The 20,430-nt window shown below is 40.2% G+C and overlaps 1 protein-coding gene across 1 annotated transcript in view; it reads right to left on the bottom strand.

The window, feature by feature from the left end:
* Nucleotides 1–2,889: 2,889 nt before the first annotated feature.
* The window catches only part of BCAS1 (breast carcinoma amplified sequence 1), a 49,479-nt gene continuing 31,938 nt past the window's right edge, over nucleotides 2,890–20,430 (bottom strand). Inside the window, exons 9-12 of the mRNA XM_009585919.1 lie at nucleotides 18,706–18,873; nucleotides 12,414–12,479; nucleotides 8,379–8,645; nucleotides 2,890–2,964 (exon numbers count right to left, since the gene is read on the bottom strand). Coding sequence (XP_009584214.1) covers nucleotides 2,890–2,964; nucleotides 8,379–8,645; nucleotides 12,414–12,479; nucleotides 18,706–18,873 — 576 coding nt within the window. The remainder of the gene's footprint in view (nucleotides 2,965–8,378; nucleotides 8,646–12,413; nucleotides 12,480–18,705; nucleotides 18,874–20,430) is intronic.

Here is a 20,430-nt window from a genome sequence, read left to right as displayed (position 1 = left end):
AGATAATTTGCTTTCAGGTTATGAAAACCCGCGGCGCCCAACCTGCTGCGAAGCTGCTCGCTTCGCCGTGCTTCGCCGGCGAGCTTGGCTTGCTGAGGGCTCGCCCTGCAGACAGCGGGGCACCTGCGGCAGAGCCCTGACCTCGCCCAGGAACGTGCTCTTTGGCGGAGCGGGGGGAATAAACATCTGTCCGTTGGAGGGAAGCGTTTCTTACACAAGAAGTAGCAATTTTAATCCATTCCTTGGGAGTTTTATATTTATGAGATTGCATTAGCGTCTTAAAATTCTTCAGAAATACCTATGTGAAACACACCTTAAGATCCTTGAAGCAGTCTGATCTGCTTCAGTTCCCCTTAAAAGATCCTACGCATAAAACCAGAGCTTATTTGTTGACAACAGAGTCTAAATGCAATGTATTGCTTTGGCTGCTCTTTTCCTTTGTCTTGGATTGCAGCCTCTTCCAAAGCTTTGATTTCCAAATGACTTGTTAAGCTTTACCGGCCTGAACATAAAAGCTGTACTTTTATGTTTCTTATACAGCATGTGGAATGCGGAAGCTCAACTTAACTGTGGATGCATCTCCTAAGACCTTTCTTCCTCTTGGGGCTCCATGTGTTGCTGCTTTACGAGAAGGCTGACTCGCTTCTTCAAAGCTTGTGTTGTTCCTGTTATCAGAGAGGAATCAAACAAAACGGGGAGTTTCTATGTGGGAGGCAGTGCCAACACTTAACCGTTATTTCATCTGCAATAATAGCTCTGTGGCATAAGGGGCATCCACAGCCAAGCTTACTGTTTTTCTTGCTTTTCTGCCAAGAGGATTTCCCGATTCCTGAAATTAGCCCCATTGCCAAGTGATACGGTCAAATCACATGGTCAGCAGTCCTAATTGCCTCGGGAATGCAGAATTCAATCAACGCAGGCCTGCTCCTAAAGCATGGACTAAGGAAGAGTTGTTCCCTTCCACGGAAGGCCTGATCTATCCATAATATAATATTAATATCTACACTGTCTATAATATAATAATATATAGATACAGTCTATAATATAATTAATTAGCCAGAGCATATTTTTATTTGAAAATTGCTTAAATACTATTCTAATACAGAAGCAATTACAGCAGTATGAAGTCACCAAATAGCATGATAGCTTATTCCTCTTTTCTGGTAACACTCACTATGCTGACATGTGGCACTTTCATACCAGCATGTAACCATGGTGGTTGTCTCACTGTATGTAGCTTTATATGCATTGACTTAATTAAAGCTGTATACTCTTGTAGTGTAGGCAAAGCCTAAGACTTTTTTGTGGAGCAAAGCTGGATATAACAAGCCCAATTCTTCTCTCATTCTACCATAAATAGGGATGCACAGGAGTCACCTGTCCTACACAGATGTAGAAGTAGGTCATTGTGAATCAGGTTTGAAATCTGTTAGAAGTCACTCTTGATTGATATCACTTTATATGGCATCAAAGGCCCATTGTGCTAGGGAGGAGAACAGAAGGTACTATTATAACTGAAGGACCTTTTGTCTGTGCTCTCTGTGCATACAACCACCGGCAAGTTTTGGTCATCTGCCGCAAGTCTACAGGTTTGCAGAGGCCAGTGCAAAGATACCACCTACCTACAATGGCTCGTATGGAGAAACAAGGCTCTTTTACCTCTGTCTTCTATGACTAGTTACAAATGTAATTCTGCAGATTTTACAGAATTCTCACTTGATTTCCAGTTGTAATCTTTACTCAAATAAAGAATGACAGCTATTAACTTCACAGGCAGGGTTTTTATGTGTTGATTTATGCCTTAATGTCACATCAATCACCAGAAAACAGGGATGTAAATAACAAATTTTCTCTTAAGATTAAAGCAGCAAATGATTTTTTTGAAAGGGTAAGTATTCATGTATTTAATCATAAGGAGGTCAAAATATACAGTACTGTATCATTCAGATGCTAACGTGGATTAAAACGTCAGGCCCGCGGTTCCCTGTCCAGGTTAGTCCAGGGCTGAATAAACCACAGAAATCTTAATTTTCTGTAAAATTTATTAACTACAGTTATTACAGGAATCTTGTGAAGCAGGGAGGTGCCTGGATTTTGGTTTTTATTAGGATTAATTACAAGCATGGATATAAACAAATATCTGATGAAACAACTAAGTTTTCTATCATCTGAAAAACATTAATAAGGATTGTAGGTACAGCCTTGGAGTTAAGACTACAGTGGGGACGCGGGTGCCCCCTTGTGTTCCTATTAGAACCTTAAATAGTTTTTAATTTGTTATCCCACTTCACCAAGACAAGAGAGAAGTTGTCTCAATCATATAAAGCCTTTGCATTTTAGCGTTTTAATTTACATTAATAACCAATATGAAGCATAACTTTAAAACCACTGATTCTATTATACTGCAGACTTTTTGCTAATTTCAGCTCTATTGAAAACCACAAAAGGTGACTTGGTTGTTTTTACATTTAAGTATAACATTTATCAAAGGAGATTTTTTTTTTTCCTGGCTGCTTTAAAGCTCTCTAAAGCTGAGGATTTGTTGCTCATGCCTTGCTGCACAAACTGCATTCCTTTGTCACGTGCATTTTTTCTGCCATTTATTTAATTCACTGCCACTTTCTTACCTTACGTACTCTACCTTCTATAGACTTAAAATCATCCACATGACCTTTCTTTAAATATACTACACATTGCTTGATGATCTTTAGAGTTGCTTTCTAACATCTAATGAACAAACCCTGTAAATGATATACCTTAAATGATACACCAATGTTTGCTTTAGCCTCAGGCATTTGATGACAGCCAGGTAAAGGAAAATAATGCGTCATCTCTACTGCAAGGGAGCTTACAGAGAGCTGCTGATCCTTCAGCAGCCCCGTGTATTCATTACTTGGATTTCCCAGCAGGTAGGATAGACACTGGATCTGTTTGCACCTCCGCATCAGACATCCTTTTGGAGCCCTGTGGAATAAGATATAGAAATTTATAAAAATTTTCAAATATTTCAGAACAGTTAAGATTGGGATTATGTGTTAGAGTTTTGCTAGCAGATATTTTCCACTCATTTCACCTCTCTGCTTTTCTTAATTTGCCTTTTATCTAATAAGTGCATGAGCGCCATCTGCATCATGACAACCCCCGAAAGCTACTGCCTGTGACTTTGCCTAAATGTGGTGGTTATTTTAATATAATTTTCCCACTCAGCATGGAAAGCAATTGTCTTTAGAAACTGGACTAACGTATCAGAGACGTGTTGCTGTGTACTTGTAGTATTGGAGTTTTGGCGTAACTTTCTCTAAAATTTCCCTGGCCTAAACGGTTCACTGGAACCATTCTAGAGTCCTTCAAGCATGATTAATAGTGTATTACAGCCAGCCTTGGTCTGCCCTAAGTTAAAGGAACATTAAATACTTTCATGCATGACAGGTATTTGACAATGTTAGGGTGATAAAGCTTTTTTACACTACAAATATAATTCTGGTTTTGGAACCAGTTCAAGACACTAATCCAGCTTAGATGAAGGAAATGCATAGATCTAGCTATACCAACTACCTTTTCGACCAGTAATTGATAAAAACTTGGCTTTAGTTGAAGATGCATTGACCTAATTTTACTGGCTTTGAAGCCATCAGAACTTCAGAACATGACAGCAAAATGGATCTACAAACACTGTTTCAGAGGTCACTGTTAACATTGTGTAGGATGCCAACCCTGTTTGTAGCCAGATGCCTAAACCATTAGATGCTAAATAGAAAAACAGCATGACAAAGCGAAAGGTGACTGCTATGTGCCTTCCCTACAATAGGAACTGTGCAAAATCATTGCGAATTATCCTTTCACACAGTACGTTGCACGCTGGAAACCTGACTCATCACTTCAGGTCACCATAGGACTGTTCTGTGTCAGACCAGGAGAGTGAAAGATCTCAACTTCCTCATCCCTTTCAGGGAAGTAAGAAGAGTGGGGTTTTTATACTGATCAGACTCCACCTCACTAATATACTTTTAACTTTTCACCTTTAAAAATGTAAGTATAAAAAGAGCAGCCAAAAATCACAATGGACTAAAAGAATCCCCTGTCTTAAACTAACGGTAATCTTGTGCAGCTCAGCTGGCTGCAATGGGTTTGCTTCTGCTCACACCGAGGTTGAGTTTCGAAGACCCTCTAGAACAGAATAAATTTTTTTGGCCCCTTATATGTAGCAGCAAATGGAAGACACATAAAAAAATGTAATAGATTCTAATACCCATCAAACAACACCAAATGAGCTAGTCATTCCAAATTTATCCAGCAACCCTAAAAACCCACACATTAGTTAAAAGATTTCCCACATTATAAGAGTAATGGGGTCTGTCAACTGTAGCTGTTCCACCCTGATGCATGAAGATATTAAGCCATTTCCAGACTGATCTAGGAAACAAGATGATACTATTTGCCATTCTTCCTATAAATGGGTGGAGGGAGGAGTAGAGGAGGGGGAGCTCGTTTGAGATAATCCCCATTTGGACTCATTTAGCACATTTGCAGAAGTGTCACTTTCTTACACTACAGTCTCCCTGCTGCACCCATTTTCAAGGTGATTGCTGATTAAAGCAGGAAGCTTTGAGGGAGACTGGCTGATGATTCTTGTTAAACTGGAATTTCCAAGCCCAGTCTGAAATAAAGAACTTTGTTCCTGCCCTTTTAACGGACAAATTCCAGCTCTGCCCTCAGATTCAGAAGCACAGGTACCACCGGCTCACTGTCTTGCTCTCAGTCACTTTACATACTCCCTTCCAGTGCAGTGGAAGTTGCCTGCATTTGTGACAGCTAAGCTGGCGTATATTATTTTGGGCAGAGCACTTTAAAGTGCGCACGCAGGAATGTCATGGTATTAGAGTATATTTTTTTTCCAGCTTGTGCTCGGGAGAAGTTTGTGTCAGTGTACCAGATACTCTGATCAGAATAGGTCAGAATAGGTTCCGCATGCTAAGCACTCCCAGCTTCTGACAACTTCAGTATGAGTTATTCCAGCTCAGAAACAGTGTCATTAATCTTTTGGGTTTTTTTTTTTCCCCTCTCTAATCTAATCTTTCTAAGACTCACTAAATACCTTTGCATTTTACATTGTAAATTAATCTCTTTTACCATAGGAACAGCCACTGGACCTTATCGTCTGTGCTAAAACCACGCAGCCGGGCTGTAACACTATTTGCTTGCATAAGTGGCTCCATTTCTATCAAAAGTTTCAGTGTTTGTTAGCCCAACTGGGAGCAGATGCTTGAACTGAAGTGTTCTCAATTCCTGCACTATGACATCCTCTTACTCTGTGCCCTTCCCCAGAGGAATCGATGGATTCAGGAGAGAGTGGTGTTAAAATAGCTGCTATTGAAATGGCTCACCAGAATTTAGGAGGAGCTTGGTGGGCACAGATTACATGAGCAAGTAAGGCCTGCTGGATCCCCTCTTAAATATCTCCTGCTTCCATTTTATCAGCAGAAAGCTTAATATTTCTGCTGAGTTGTTACCAGATATTTGAGCTGGTATCTTGAAAGGGAAATTCTGGCATTGGTTTGTGTGTGATCTAATACTTTTAGATTAATGATTACACCCTCCCGGGACTTAGTAAGATCACCTAGGAGATGTGTAGATTATTTTTTAGAAGCATTGCAGAACTAGGTTTCTTAGGTGCGGGTAATCTTCTTGGGGATATTCAAAAAGAAGTAGTCATTCTCTGTGAGATGTTTTCCATACCCAGACCTCATTGCTGTGGGTTTGTTTCCCCCCACCCCTGCCCAGTTCAAAAGCACAATAAACTGACCAAATCAGCTATACTGTTATCAAAAACTTCACTTTCTTTAAGTGCCGTCTTTCGTTAATGGGAGAGGGAAGCTGTAGGAATACTATTGGCCTCTATAATTGCGACAGAAGATAAGGAACTATACAGCCAAACTGTCTGGCATACTACTTCAGCAAGCAAAAATATCTCACAGAACATCTCTACTTCCTCTACCTTTACTCTGCATTTTTTTCCCCAAGTGGTCTTTTTACCTCTTCACAATCTCCTTTCCTGATCAAAAAGCTTTTTTTTGCCTTTTGAATCAGAGACATCTTTCCTGCCTCTCTGTGTCTTTCATGAACTTGCATTTGAAAGCGTGTTTCCTTGATAGCTTGCACTTCCTCATATCTCCCTTTCTGGAATAATTCTAAATTTGTATCTATTGTTAAACTCTATGAAAGATTTTTGGATACAGCTTGGATGAATGACACCATTCAAAATAAAGTGCAATTGTCAACAGACAAACCCTTTCTCCCACAGTGGCTACAGTGAGAATTTTGACAAAGGAGGGCTGTCAGTGCTTAATTTCAACAAGTCTCCAGACCAGAAAAACAAATCTCAATTATCTCCAGAAATAATAGAGGTAGTTAACATTTGCCCCATTTCTAGGTAACCTATGCCAGAAAAACGTGGGTGTCTTCCTCCCCTCCAGTTGACGTAAGAGATCTGTTACCATCATCTAAGTGGTTTAAGTAACAGAACTCCTGATTTCACTGCTGGGGGGAGGTTGCCAACACCCAGAAGCAGGATGCGACACCTACATACCATGCTTGTGAGCATGGAACAGATGTTACACACATGCACCGATGTTGGGCACAATGGAAATTTCATACAGGATTTGGAGGCAAAGGGGGTGAGGAAAGAAAAGTGCACATGGGCATACATGTATTTGGTAACTTCAATCAGCTAGTATAATTCACAGATACACATAAAACAATGCCCTGGCTTTTTCACATTGTGCTAAGCAAAAAGATTTCTCCTCTAGACTTCACTGGGAGCCAAGATGAGGGGAAGCCAATGCAAGTTGGTATTTACTCCAGGCGAGCTCCAGGACTTCCTTGCTCCATTAAAACTACAGGAAAATCCCACTGATTCATGGTTGACCAGGATTTTACCCCAGAACAATGGAGTGAAACAGAAAGCAGAAGTGGCTGAACTGTTGCTAATCAATACTGCGGAAAGTTATTTTTCTTTTTTTCTTAATTCCCCTTCTAATATGTAATGCAAATCGCCCTGTGTAGGATACATAGTAATTCTGTGAAATGTGTGCAAATTAAACACTCCTTATGATGTGGAAAAACATCTGCCTCTTAATGAGTCATACTGGTCTGCATGGCAGCCTAACATTATAACCCAGTGTCCTAACAGGGTTAATTTTCAAGTCTGTGTTACTATTTCAATCTATATTGCTTGACTTTTCTTCTTTCAGACCTGGAGATTGCCTAGCTCTTTTTCTTTCCTGACAGCCTTAGAAGTAAGGTAGGGAGGAGCAAAAAAAAAGCTGTATGTCTCTCAGGGGAGCCAGATTCACTAGGAAGCATTGCAGGTAACAGTCAAATCTGTCTAGGTTCTTTGCATCACTTGAAATTTGTGATGAAGCTCAGTTTACACACAAGGTTTCCAAAAGATGTTAAAAATGACCCCATAGCTCTGTGGATTCATTGCTGTTGTGGCAATGTGAGGAAAGAGGAGCAAACTGCATCCTTCCAATTTAGTTATAAAAAGCAATGGAAATCTGTTCTCTTGTCAAGGCTTAAGAGGCAGTCCCAGGTCTAACCTGTGCTTTTGTTTCTACATTGGCCCCTGAATACGGACAAGGGGGAAAAAAAAAGTTTCCATCTATTTAGTGCCCTGAGGAACCACTAGTTGCATCGGTAACACCAAGCATTATGGAAACTCAGAGTTTTAGTATGCTGAATTCTTTCATTTCTACATTTCACATTTCAGTGAAGGGGGCATAGCAAATTTAGGGTAAGATTTAACAAAAAATGCAGGAAGAAAAAAATACCACGTGTATTTTTGCGTGTGCTTTAACTAGTCTGTAAGTGATTGCTAACATGAGGCACTTATGACCACTATGCTGCCTGCCACCCACCCAGTGGTCTACCTTGATTTTTCCCTTGCAGGGATGTCCCAGCTGCTCTGAAGCAGCAGCTGAACCACCATCATAGCAGGCAGGTTACTCTGGAAAACCGGCACCGCCTCCACTTTTCCTTAATAAACAGACTGTAATTTGTAGGTGGTTCAGTACCTGCTACAGGAACAGTTGAGTCATCCCTGTAGCCAAGGCATGAACCTCTAAAACAGGGGTGTGGGAACAATTATAGCTCTCCCATAGTAAACCGTACCTGCCTGTGAATCAGTACCCTGAGGCCCAGGTTTTCTTGCCTTTGCCCAAAAACTTGCTGCTGTTTGGCCTTAGTCCTGCAAGCTGCTTGTGAAGTTGCAAGAGCAACAGTCTCAAAAGCAGCACAACTCTCACATGGCTAACAGCTTGCAGGCTGGGTGCTTAAATCAGCTGGAAAATGACTAAAAAGATAAGACCAAGTTAACGTACAAGGCCCTTAAAAAATCCTCCAAGTGACTGCCTCTTCTCTGTCTTCTTGAAGGAGGGTTCCTTTGAAGCGTCTCCTCCGTTCTGGATGGAGTCGGTCTCGGCCGCTGGCTGCTCCCCGGAGTCTGGCTGCTCCCTGGTTTCCTGTTTGCTGCCTTTCTGCTTGCTCAGCTCCACTGTAGACTTCTTGTCTTTTGAACTCTCTTTGCTCTTTTGGCCCACAGGTTCACTTTCAGCTGGGGCAACTGGCCTCTCTGTGGAGTTTAATGTCTAAAGCAGTTTCAAACAATGGTTATTTTTAGTGTGAAATGTAAACATTTTAGAAGGAGATCTATAAATATATTAAAAAATGAAAGGCCACCTGGCAGGGAAAAATCCTGCTGTCCAACAGGTTTTCATTTACAGAGTTGGGATGAACTCCTGCAGCCTTAAAGACTCCCAGGGAGCCGGTAGAATTACTTACACGAGCAAAGACTGCAAGATCAAACCATCCCTGCATAGACTTGCTTTATTTACATATATGTCTACGCTGAAGCTGTTTTAGGAGGCAGAGAACATGCATGGAAAGATGCAGAGAGTCACAAGCATGCACTGCCGACTGAGACTCCCCCAGCTCTTGCATCCCAGGCTGTGAAAGCACCCAAAAAGTGCAAGGGAAAGGTTTGGGAGAGAAAAGAAGTAAAAGATACCATAAAACAAAGGATAAAAAAACCTCCGCTATAAAACTGCAACACTATGAAAAAATTAACAACATAGGGTTTGGCTATGGAAGGCCACAGTATCATAGAAAATTTCACATACAAGTGCAAAAGAAGAGATAGCAAATATTCCAAAGACAAATGCAACGACAGAGCACCGATTTATAGTAAAGGAAAAGATTCTGAAACTCAGAGCTCTAAGTACGGGATATGTTTGAAGTTCACAGGAGAAAAATCAGATCTTGCAAACAAAGGATAAGACAATGAAACTGTCACTCTTTGTAGAGTAGCAAATATGTTTTTGCTAGGAGATCTGTTTGCAAATGGGATTTTCTTTTTTCTTATGAAAAAAAAAGTTGCCTTATTTATTAACATAATAATTAAAATAGCACAGACATTTGCCATGTTGAAAAGCTGGAAATCTTACATCTGCCCTCAGGGCACAGCCCAGAGCTTAATGCTGTGTAGTTTTTCCAACTTTGGGGATTTTACCATTAGTCTTGAAATATTTGGTGTTCTTCTAAAGGCTTAGGGTTATACACTTACATGACAAGCTTAGCTTTCATTAAAAACAAATACATTTTTAGACATCATGATTTCAGAGAAAAACCTGAAAGCAGAAACTCTAGAGAAACAGAATGCAAATACACCTCTCACATCTATTAAAAAAAAAAACCTCAAGCCACTCTAATTTTGGGGAAACAAGAATGAGAAGAGGTAGCAATACTACCACTGGCCTTTTTCACTTGATTCACCTTTCTTCCCCACCTAATCTTAAAAAAACCCCACATTTAAATTATAGAACCTGCAACCATTTAATACATTCAGTCTTGACCAGTTAGCTTAAGTCCTCAACAAAATATGTGCTTTAATTTAACTATTTCCTTTTCCAAAGGACAGACATATGTTGGGTATATATTTGCTTACATCTGGATTTGTCTGCTTTTAGATTTAAATACAATCACGAAGCTAGTCTTTGCTCTAGTTCTGCAGGAGATGGATGAAGACAGCACATGAAACCTAGAGATGCAGGTGATCAGCAGCCCCGTACACCACAGGCAGGCACCATCTGAGTGTCAATAGTTTATCAGAGCAAACTGAATAACCTCAGAGTACAGGAGAACTGTTGTTTGGGGCTGCACAGACACCACACGCTACCTGCACCTTGTTCATCTCACTTGAGGAGAGAGACCTGCTTGGATGCACTTCTGAGTGCCCAAGTGATGCAGGAGCTCTCCCAGCACAAGCACAAACAGAACTTCATAACCCCAAATTTAATTCTGTCTGTCTTTCTGACTCATTTTAACTACCAGACGGGAAGCTCTCCGTTGCTGAACCCATCGGTTAGTTTGATAAGATCCTTCTTACTCTTGTTTGCCTTAGCTCGCTTTTGAAATGTTTCTCTCTGGTACAGTTGCAAATGTGCACATTCAATTCAAAAATAACCACAGCACCCCAAATACAGTTATGAGACTGGATACGTCTGAGTTCAAAGGTGCTAGAACGACTTCTAACCTTTATTAACACTCTGTGAAATCTGTGGGTTTGTTCTGTGGGTGTAAAATTAGAGTCAAGTCTTCCTCACCACACGTGTTTGATTGTGTAGGTGCCTCATAGTTACAGTATTGCAGCCAAATCCAAACTGGATGCAACAGGACTATTTCTGTGAGCAGGTTTGGGCCTTTGATGTTAGTCAAACAAAACACTTTAAAAAAATATTCATAATACATTTTCCAGGCAAAATAAGAAAAAAAAATCCAATCAGATAATCTCTTTGAGGTGTTTCATATTACCCTTGAAAGGCCGGAAATTGGCATATTTTATATTGATGGGAGCAGCTCAGGAAATACAAAGTGAAGCCTATGAATAATGAAACATGTTAACGTTTCTTATTCTAAAGGGTGATCTGCACCTGACAGATTGCTTTTACTCTCTCAACAGTGCCACTGGAAAAAAAAAAAAAGATTAACAGGATAGTATTTTTCCCCATCATGTTACAGGAGACCTTAATCCAAGGCTGCTTTTTAAGCGCAAAAGGCAGACCCCCAAATTTCCGCAGATTTTGGATCAGTGTCTTAATGCATTTCTGTAGCATACAGAATGGCAGTGATGAAAAGCAAAGAAGAATCACAGCATTCCAGAGATGTGATAGCATAATTTAAGGAGATCATTTCACAGAAATTCTAAAAAAGGAAAAAGTCAACAGCAGATACAGTCTTCCTTGAGCTCTTCTGTGTAATAAAACTGTGCTAATTTACACCCGTGCAAGTGAGAGAAGAATGAAGACTACTAAGTTGATTAAAAAAAAAAACCTGGCTACTAATTAAAATAATAAAATAATAAAAATTAGATCCAGACTTTTACTCACCCAGATCATTTAATAAAACTGCCATATAGAATAAGGAATAAATGTCACAAGACAAGACCTTCTATATTTGGGATGCTTTTAGAGAAATAATTCATAAAGATTAACATTAGTATCATAGGACATCATGAAAATAGCAAGAGTGAGAAAATAATTTTAGTATTAATTAAAAAAGGAAATAAAAAAGGAAATTCTGAAAGGTCAGTTTTCAATACAACTTCAGTTTTGCTCTCAGGTTCGAGGAAACCCTACGTCTATACACAGAACCTGTGTTTTCTCTCTCATTACTGAATGTAATTATTCTGGATGTCTTGACTTGCAACAGATGATGGTTTGACTCTCAGAAAAAGTAACAGTATCTGTATTTCTAACGAAAACGTAATTTTTCTGAAACATTTTTAAAGCCATAAAGAATGTAATGTAAAAGTCACATACAAAGTTTTGGTTTAGCTTTTATGAACATAGAATGAAAGAAACAAAAACAGAACAAGAAAAAATATTTTCACAGCTTTTGTTAAATTGCAATGAACAGTTTTCATTCTCACTTTAATTTCTTTTCTATAGAGTTTCCACCTAAATGATCCTTTCCCTCAGCAGAAAAGTAAATCAACAAAGTAAAAATTATTCTAGCTGTGTGTATTTAGTTTTACTGCCTAAGCCAAGGTACATGCAGAAAGTAAAATAGCAGCAAGAGAGAGAGGAATAAAATTGAACATAAAACACTAATTATTTTAAGAAAAGGAACACACCTGGAAAAAAGCATTTTTTAAAAATCTGATAGTGACCCTTTAAAATCTTGTTTAATAGTATGAATAGGTAAAATAAATAGACAAGTAAAGAAATACGTAAATATATGAAGCCCAGTGAGCATGTAGCACTTTTCTTTCAGTGATTTTTACATTTCAACAGCTAGAGTTGTATGGAAGTAGGTGACAACAACCCATCACCAAAAGATGGAAAAATCCAGGCACTTACTTGGTGACTGGGGCTTGGGCCATTTACCTCTTCTGAACTGGTTGTCCCTCCATCACCCTTGACTGACTAAAATAACAAAGGATTATAGGACTTCTAGCTGGGTTCCTGTTTGAGGCATTAATTCAATATGAAAACACACATGAATCAAAAAATGCAAGGTTTAATTTAAGGATACTCTTTAGAACACTAAAACAAGACCAGACATTTCAGAAACTCTACCAACATTTTGAAATACCCCCACCTCCAAGGCAGATTTTTGCTAGTTCTTTTCTATGTGAAGTGATTTTCTCTTGCAAGTTAATTTTCCCATTAAGGCCTGAAAAATATGAATGAGGTCACAGCGGACCAGAGGTCGTATCGGCCAGTAAATGAGACAGTGCTATCAGCCCTGCCACTGTAGTTTTCTAGGGAAGAGCTTTTGCTTGCTTTTCAGAGACGAATCTGCCTCATAAGATTTAGTGGGACTTGCTTTCTATTTAACGATCATACTAAGTGCATATCCTGTGAATAATTAAAACCCACTCAGCTTTATATGGATATATTTTTATATTTTACCATCAGCATCCATTTTTTGCAATTTTTGCTTTCCAGTTTATGCCTTCTCTCTATATACATCTAAGTAATGGCCCTTCTTGGTGCCCACTCTTCCCAGCCAGGAATCAGAGCAGACCCTGAGGCTGTAGCACAGGCAGGTCATTCAGAGCAAACCTTGACTCTGAAATATGTTTTTAAGGTACAATCTCCTGTTTCTATCCAGATCTAAAAATGAGAAAAACGTGTTTGACAAAACTAGCTTAATGGGTAAATATTACAAGATTTGTATCAATTAGATTAAGGTTAAGTTACAATTAGTAGTATAAAAGAAACAAAAGGAATGGTATGTACATGTTTAATTAAAAAGCATGTTAGAGGGTTCAACATGGTATTCTCTTGGGTACTATATAAGCCACAGAGCTTAGCAGTAAAGCATAAAATAAACTCCAGAATTTCAATGCACCCAAATTTAAATGTCATTTTTCATTGCATAAGTTCAATGAAAACAATGAAAGGATGTGACTTTTGTTCTAAAGATAGATCAGGCGGATTTGTGGTTTTCTGCAGCTTGTAGATTTGTTACTTGAAGCACAACAGTATCAGCTTGATCCTATGTATGGTGTTATTGCAAGGACCTATTTCAGTCTCTGATTTTCCTATAAACCCACAAAAAATCAATATGTAGCAGCAGCATGATAGAAAACTAAACCACTCCGTGACAATTCATTACTTGTCACAAACTGTGGGAAAAAGTCTTTCTGGAACATGCCACGGCTCAGTCTCTTGCATGTTTATGCTCGTGACTCTTTATCTATGTAAGAGGTTGCAGAAATGGAGGGGAGGAAGCACAGTGCGGTCTGTCTTAACATTACAGGATAGAAACTCAGTCCAGAGTGTATGAAGATGTATTGTGATAAGATCTAGTTTGCATTTCTATTTCAGTAAGTCTTTAAATGCCTTCAGGAAAAAAAAGTTTATGCTATAACAGCAACCACTTCATTACCTTTTTGTCCAAAAAAAAAAAACCAAACCACGCAACAGAAAAAACCTCCAACCCTGGTTAAGCCAACCTTTAGTAATCCATCTCTTTTTTTTTTTTTTTTACCAGAACATAAATAACAGAATAAAAACCTTGAGGTCTTTGCCTAGACAAAGTTCCTTCTTGCCTTCAGTGAAACATATACGTAATGATCACAAGGGTTTCTCTCTAGAGCACTGCTGACCTCTTATCCTTGCCTTCGGTCATTTAGGATTGCTGCTGCTGCAAGCTTCCTGAAAGGGTTTTTGGCTTTCTGCGGCAATAAGGGTGGATCAGCATATCTTTAAATGGAGGAGGGTGGGGACAGGCAATAGACTTGCTACATTTTCATGAATAACGAAGGAAAGTTAAGGTGGGACAACATAAAATAGTTAGTTATTCTTGATTCCAAATGCTACTTATTATGTAAAAGTTTATTTACGTGGGGAAGTAGGCCAGCACAGACACTGCAGACAATTTGGAAAGAATCTTTTTTGTTATTCCAGAAAGATATATTCTTTTTGGGAGCATCTTCATTAATCCAGAAATAGGATGTTTTATTTGCAGAGACCATACTCAACGCTATCTCAGACCAACCGTGCTGCCAGTCAACTTCCCAGCTGTGGACAAAGGCTACAGCCTCAGTTTACAGTTGGTAATTCTGCTCATTCTGATTAAAAAATGCCATTTTACACCCTTATCTCCACAACCATTTTGAAAGGATTTATCTTACCTAGCTTTGCATCTGTTTATATTCTGTGGAGAAAAGCAGGAACTTTCAGGGCTCACATCATCTGACATGTCCTAGATCCTAAGGGGCCCTCAGACCCGCTCGCCCCTACTCAGTGCCTTTAAAGGGAACCTGGGGTGACTAGCTCAGGTGTAGCCATTTCTGTCTAGACACCTGCATTGGGTCTGCTGTATCCCACCCTGTAAATAATAAGATAGCTATTTGATTTTGATTAGTGAGGCATGAGTGACTTTCAATTGGAAGCACAAGATTTCACATTCATGTAGGTGTGGCTTATTTAGATAGAAGAGCAGTGGTATTTCTTCATCTCTCATTGAATCTAAATACTTCAAACTAATACTTTATCTTTCTCTAATTTCCCAATAGCTTTTATAGCTTTAGTTAACCCTCTCCCATTTTAACCACAGCAATGACTGTTGTGACCTTTGCAATTGCAAACAATTCATCACAAACAAGAAGGGACATCTGTACTGAGCAAGTCAGCAGGCAGTCTTCGAGACACACACCACCTTTTCCAGAACAATTACTCCTAGTTCTCGCAATGGCTATCCCTGTGTCAACAGTGGTAATTATAATGCTATGGATCTAAGTGTCTACTTGCTATCGGCCTGAGCTTGTGCTCTGTGAGCAGAATATGTCAAAACTGAGGCACATGGAGAATAACTGACTTGCATCTCTGAGACTCAAGATAGACTGAAGTAGAATTAAGCTTAATTTCTGAGTCCCAGTCTTGACTCCTAAGAAGAAGATAAGCTACCTTTTCTTAGACACCTGGGTGATTGACCTGTGTGACATAACTGTGGATGTTATCAGAATACCTTGGGATCATCAGCAGAAGAGAAACCCAGTAGACAATCATATTAATGTAAAATTGAAAGTCAATCTCTTTCAGCAGCCAGGGCAATAATCCATCTATTGCCAGCATGGAGACTAAACAATAAAGCATATCAGTAAACAGAAGCCTGGGTTTTAATCGAGGAAGTCCTGCCACATTCTTTCCCACTGACAAGCACAGTTTGTTTCAGAGACCGTAAGTACCTGCGCTTGTTAAGATCCTATCTTATGAGAACTCATGGCTCACTCCATCTGCAGCCAGGCAGGAGGAGTGCTCCAAGAGGACCTGCTGGGTGAGTCAGTGACCTGCATCACCTGGATAGCACGGTTTGTACAGGCTCTGATGCTACTTCAAGGCATTTCCCACACCTCCAGGAGCCTCCTGCCCCAGTGTCACCTGTGGGAGGTGGAACACCACAAGGTACATTTAAGCATTGGCTGAGGTTTGTCCAGATTTGCAAGTGAAAGGGGTTGAACAGATGCAGCCGCGTGAAGACATCATTTTATCCCCAGTGCTTCAGGTAAGAGGTGTTAAGGATTGAGTTCCTCACACAGGTAGAAAGCACAAGGGGATGGTCTGATGTCAGGCCCTTTGCTGTGCTCCTCAAATGTACGTTCATGCTGTGGCCAGAGCTGCAGTATAAAATCTCATATATCTGAGTTAGTTTTAAATTAACTACCATTAGTATGAACAGCAGACTAATGACATTAGCATGAGGACTGCGGAGGCTGCAAATGGCAGCCCCCCAAAATGCGCAAATTACTCTGCTCTGAGCTCCACATTGCCAGAATTACGCTGCTACCAGGACGTGAGCTAGCTATTGCAAAGCTGGCTCGGGAATTCCTCCACTTTATGGCTGTTACTGTAGGGTAGCCAGTCTTCAAGAGAAAAATACAGTAGAAATAGACCTTTTCTGAATGGAAATTATACCTTCCAGTACACAGTCTGCCAGTGTAGCTATTCTGAGCAAAAGGGCGCTATTAGATGTTTCTACAGTACTCATCTCAGCCCCACAGTACTGGAGCTTCTCCCACTTTTCCTTGTGAGAAAATCAAGCCTGTGTTGGAGTCTTAAGCATTTTATGCATTTTCAGCACTCACCACTAGTTCAAAAGCTTTACAGAAGCTAGTTGTTTAGCAGCGGCTTAAAATCCTTCTGTCAGCCTTAGGAATCAGAACTACTGACTGACCAGTTGGCACGAAGCTGTAGGGCAGCTATATAGCTCCGATTGTACGCAACAGCACGGCAGTGATCCAGTAATCCAAAAGTTATACAGAGGAAACAGCCTGTGACATACTTCAAGGACAATAAATATATTAAAATAATCCACGATCTGTTTGGAAATCGATAGCCAAAAGTAGAGCAGATGAATACTAAAAGGTTTCAAAAGCTGCAAAACCAGTTACACAGTTAATACAATTCTGTTTCCCATGGGTAGATGTTTGCCTACATACTAGTTCTGTCTTTCTAGGCCAAAATCTGGATTAAACCCCTGCTCTGACTAGAGCAGTGTTACATCTGCTGCTTTTAACACAGCTCTGTTTTCTTCCATGGTGACTAAGATGGGTGTGGAACAGCTTTATTTTTTAATCGGTGCTTTTTTTTTTGCTAGGGTAACATGATTTGAAGCCATGGTTGCCACAGACATCAGTGTTTGATATGCATTGATCCTGAGTCACCTTCTGCATGCCTAGCATGTGCAACGGTGATGAGCCTCTATGCAGGATGACCACAAGTCCCCTTGGATTTAGGAATAAGGCTGAGATTTTTCTGAACTGACTAATTTTGTAAAGTGTTGTTTGGAATTAAAGGCCCGTTGGGTGCACAATTCTTGGCTGATAGTAAGAATTTTAGCTTAGAACCTCAAATACACCAGAGTAGCTATGTAGTAAAGTAACTCTGAAGAAGAAAAAGTAAATGCAGCCATCGTGGTTTGGGCTGGGGGTAATAAACAACTGAAAATAAAAGAAACACTGTAATCTTTTGGAAATAAAAAAAAATAAATCAGTATTTGGGGTGTTGCTTGTACCTTCTAGGTTCTGCCTCATGAATTTTAACTGTTGACAACGTGACTGTTCACAGCTGTATGTACCAGGATGTAACTGAGAGCAGACAGTTCGGCCAACCTGGGCTATTTATTACATTGTGTTACAAGAAACTATGTTTATCACATTTTAATGTATAAGCTACTCTGACACCCACACCATGTAGCTGCCTGAAAATAAAACAGCATTGATTAAAAATAGAAATCTTCCATACACATTTGCAAACCTTGCCAAGATAGATCAACTGCTATATAAACCCTCAAGGCCTGCTACGATTTTAATCAGAGAAGTGTTAGTTCTAGACTTGGATTATTTTCCTGGCCACTTTTCTGGACTTTTTTGAGGAATACTGTCTGGCTGTTGTTTGTACACAAATCCATCAGGATAGCTCTTCATACCTATAACCACAAGATGATACCAGCCACATCATCACCTCTGTGGTTTCCTTCTTCCCTCCAGTCTTCTTCTGGGGAGGAGGATTAGATTCTACTTTGTGCCTTTCTTTTCCCCATCTAATGTATAACATCTGTGAAGCAGCAACTTTATCCTTTTACATGACAGTTTAGCAAACCTACAAAAGCTGCCAAAAAAAGTTTCACTGCTAAAAATATGACTCCCTGAAGCAAGCACAGGCCTTAACAATGGTGCAGTGCAGGGACGTTTGATGCTGCCGTGGCAGATAGTGGATGGTTTCCCCTAGGAGCATCTGCCCGGGTCTCACATCATCCACTGGAAGCCGTTTGTGAAGCTGAAGGCTTCCTCGGTGGCAATCACGACCGCTGGATCAAGCCCCTCGAACTGCCCCGTGCCACCTCGGCGGGGCAAAAAAAGGGCCAAGGCGTAGCCCACGGAGCCGGGAGTGCGTGGGGCTGTGGCAGCCCCGGGGCTGTTCCTGGAGGAGCCACGAGAGGGAGATGCAGAACGCGAAATGCGCGGGGGGACGCGCGGCGCGGGGCAGGAGGCCCCCAGCCGCACACCTGCGGGGGTGCGCATCCCTCCACCCCGCGCTCTTACAGACCGTTATTTTCAACAGATTTTTCAAGAATTATCACCCCAGCCTTGCAATGAACACATCACTCTCAACTCTTGAAATTCAGCATTTTGCTTACCAGCTTAAAAAACTTCCTCAGGTTTGCTTTGGGGGTTTTACTTTCCTCTCTTCTGGGTTTCACTTCTGCAGCTCCTGGGCTCTTGCCCTCATCTCTGTCGGGAGCCACAGCTTCTAAAGACGCGTCTGCTTTTTCGTTGCTTACGACCTCTGCTTCTTCCAATGCGTTCTGGGGTTATTTTTGGCAAATATTAAGAAAGTGGAAAAAACATTCAGACTTAATTAGGTTTTTTAAAAGATGTTACAAAGTGCTTCAGCAGTACAGTAAGTTGGTACATCATGAACAAACGTGGCATGAAAGCATTCTCAGCATCACTGTATCTGTACAGATTTCTTCAGGAATTTGATTAATCCCAATTCAAAAAAGTATTTAAACTGGTGGGGTTTTAAGGGTTTGTTTAAACTGAAGAAAAGTCTTTCTTAAATTGCAGTACCAGTTCCCAAACACAATAATTTATCTTTGATTATGAGTTAAAAAGAGAACTTAAACAAAATCACTTACAGTAGTACACGCCATGAGTAGATGGCACTCAGGTAAAACCAGTAAAAATGAGAAAGATCATACCCAGGAGTTTGCACACAAAAGAAAGAATAGGATTAAGTAATTAAAACACACCATGGACTTTACCAATTGTTAAAACTCTGTTTAACACCCTTCTTAGAGAGTGAAATACAGAAGTGCAATGTCCCAGCCACAGCGTTCTCAGGCTGGTCACATTTGCAGCACTAGCTCCTCCTCCCAGTTGCAAAGACATAAATGACTTCTTGAGGTACAAGGTAGTTAAGTAGCTCATCTATTACTTCACTTAATCCCATGGGTCACAATCACCCTCTTTGATAGTGATGACCCTCATTTGAATTCAAGAAAAGCTGCTGGGTACTCAGCAACATTGCCTTTATAGAAGGATTTTGGGTCCCACTGAGCTTTTGTGAATTACTGGAAAGTTCCTTTATTATAATAGTACTCCAACCAGAGGCATGTGGTTTGTAAATTCCTCTGAAATATGGATCCCCACAAGATTTATTGATTAATCTCCTGCATGTCTCATTCCACAGCCTTCTCAAGGCTATCCTGGGAATGCTCAATGTGTTTAACTGAACAACAAGACCTGTGCAGCGCAGAATACGTGAACAGGAGGCACATTTCTGCTGTAGGAGGTGGAGGCACAGCTGGCAGGAGGCTGAACATGCATTTCCTTAGCTGACTGTTCTGCCCTGGTAAATAACATTCTTCTGTGCCCTCAAGAACTACTAATTAATTCCCATCCCACTGTAATTGTATAAAGAAGTATCTTCCTTTCTGCCATAAAAAGAAGCTATTATGCTAATAACCAGGTAATTTGACCTGAAGCAAGCCCTTTATCATTCTGCAGCTTATTGCAGAAAGGTACAGAACTTATAAAAGCAGGATAAGTTGCACCCTCAGCCTCCAATACTGAATCAAATGGATGCAGGTACCCTAGGTATGGGCATTTCAACACATGCTGCTTAAAAAAACAGCATAGTTACAGCTGAAATGTATACTATGGTTACTATAGGAAAGAACTGCTGTAAGTCAGTCTCAATTACTTGTATTTCACCATTTTTACGTGTACTTACAGGAACTCAAATGTAATCCATACTCATAGTTATTTTGACCAAATTAATTTTAGCCACATGAACACGAGAACAATTTAAAGATAACGCCAAAGATTCTCTGCAGTCCCAGATCCTGATTCAGAGTGCA

This window comes from Fulmarus glacialis, unplaced genomic scaffold (genome assembly GCF_000690835.1).
Source record: "Fulmarus glacialis isolate BGI_N327 unplaced genomic scaffold, ASM69083v1 scaffold8579, whole genome shotgun sequence".
Lineage (NCBI taxonomy): Eukaryota > Metazoa > Chordata > Aves > Procellariiformes > Procellariidae > Fulmarus > Fulmarus glacialis.
The sequence above is the reverse complement of the archived record's forward strand: the minus strand, read 5'-3'. Positions and strand labels throughout refer to the sequence as shown.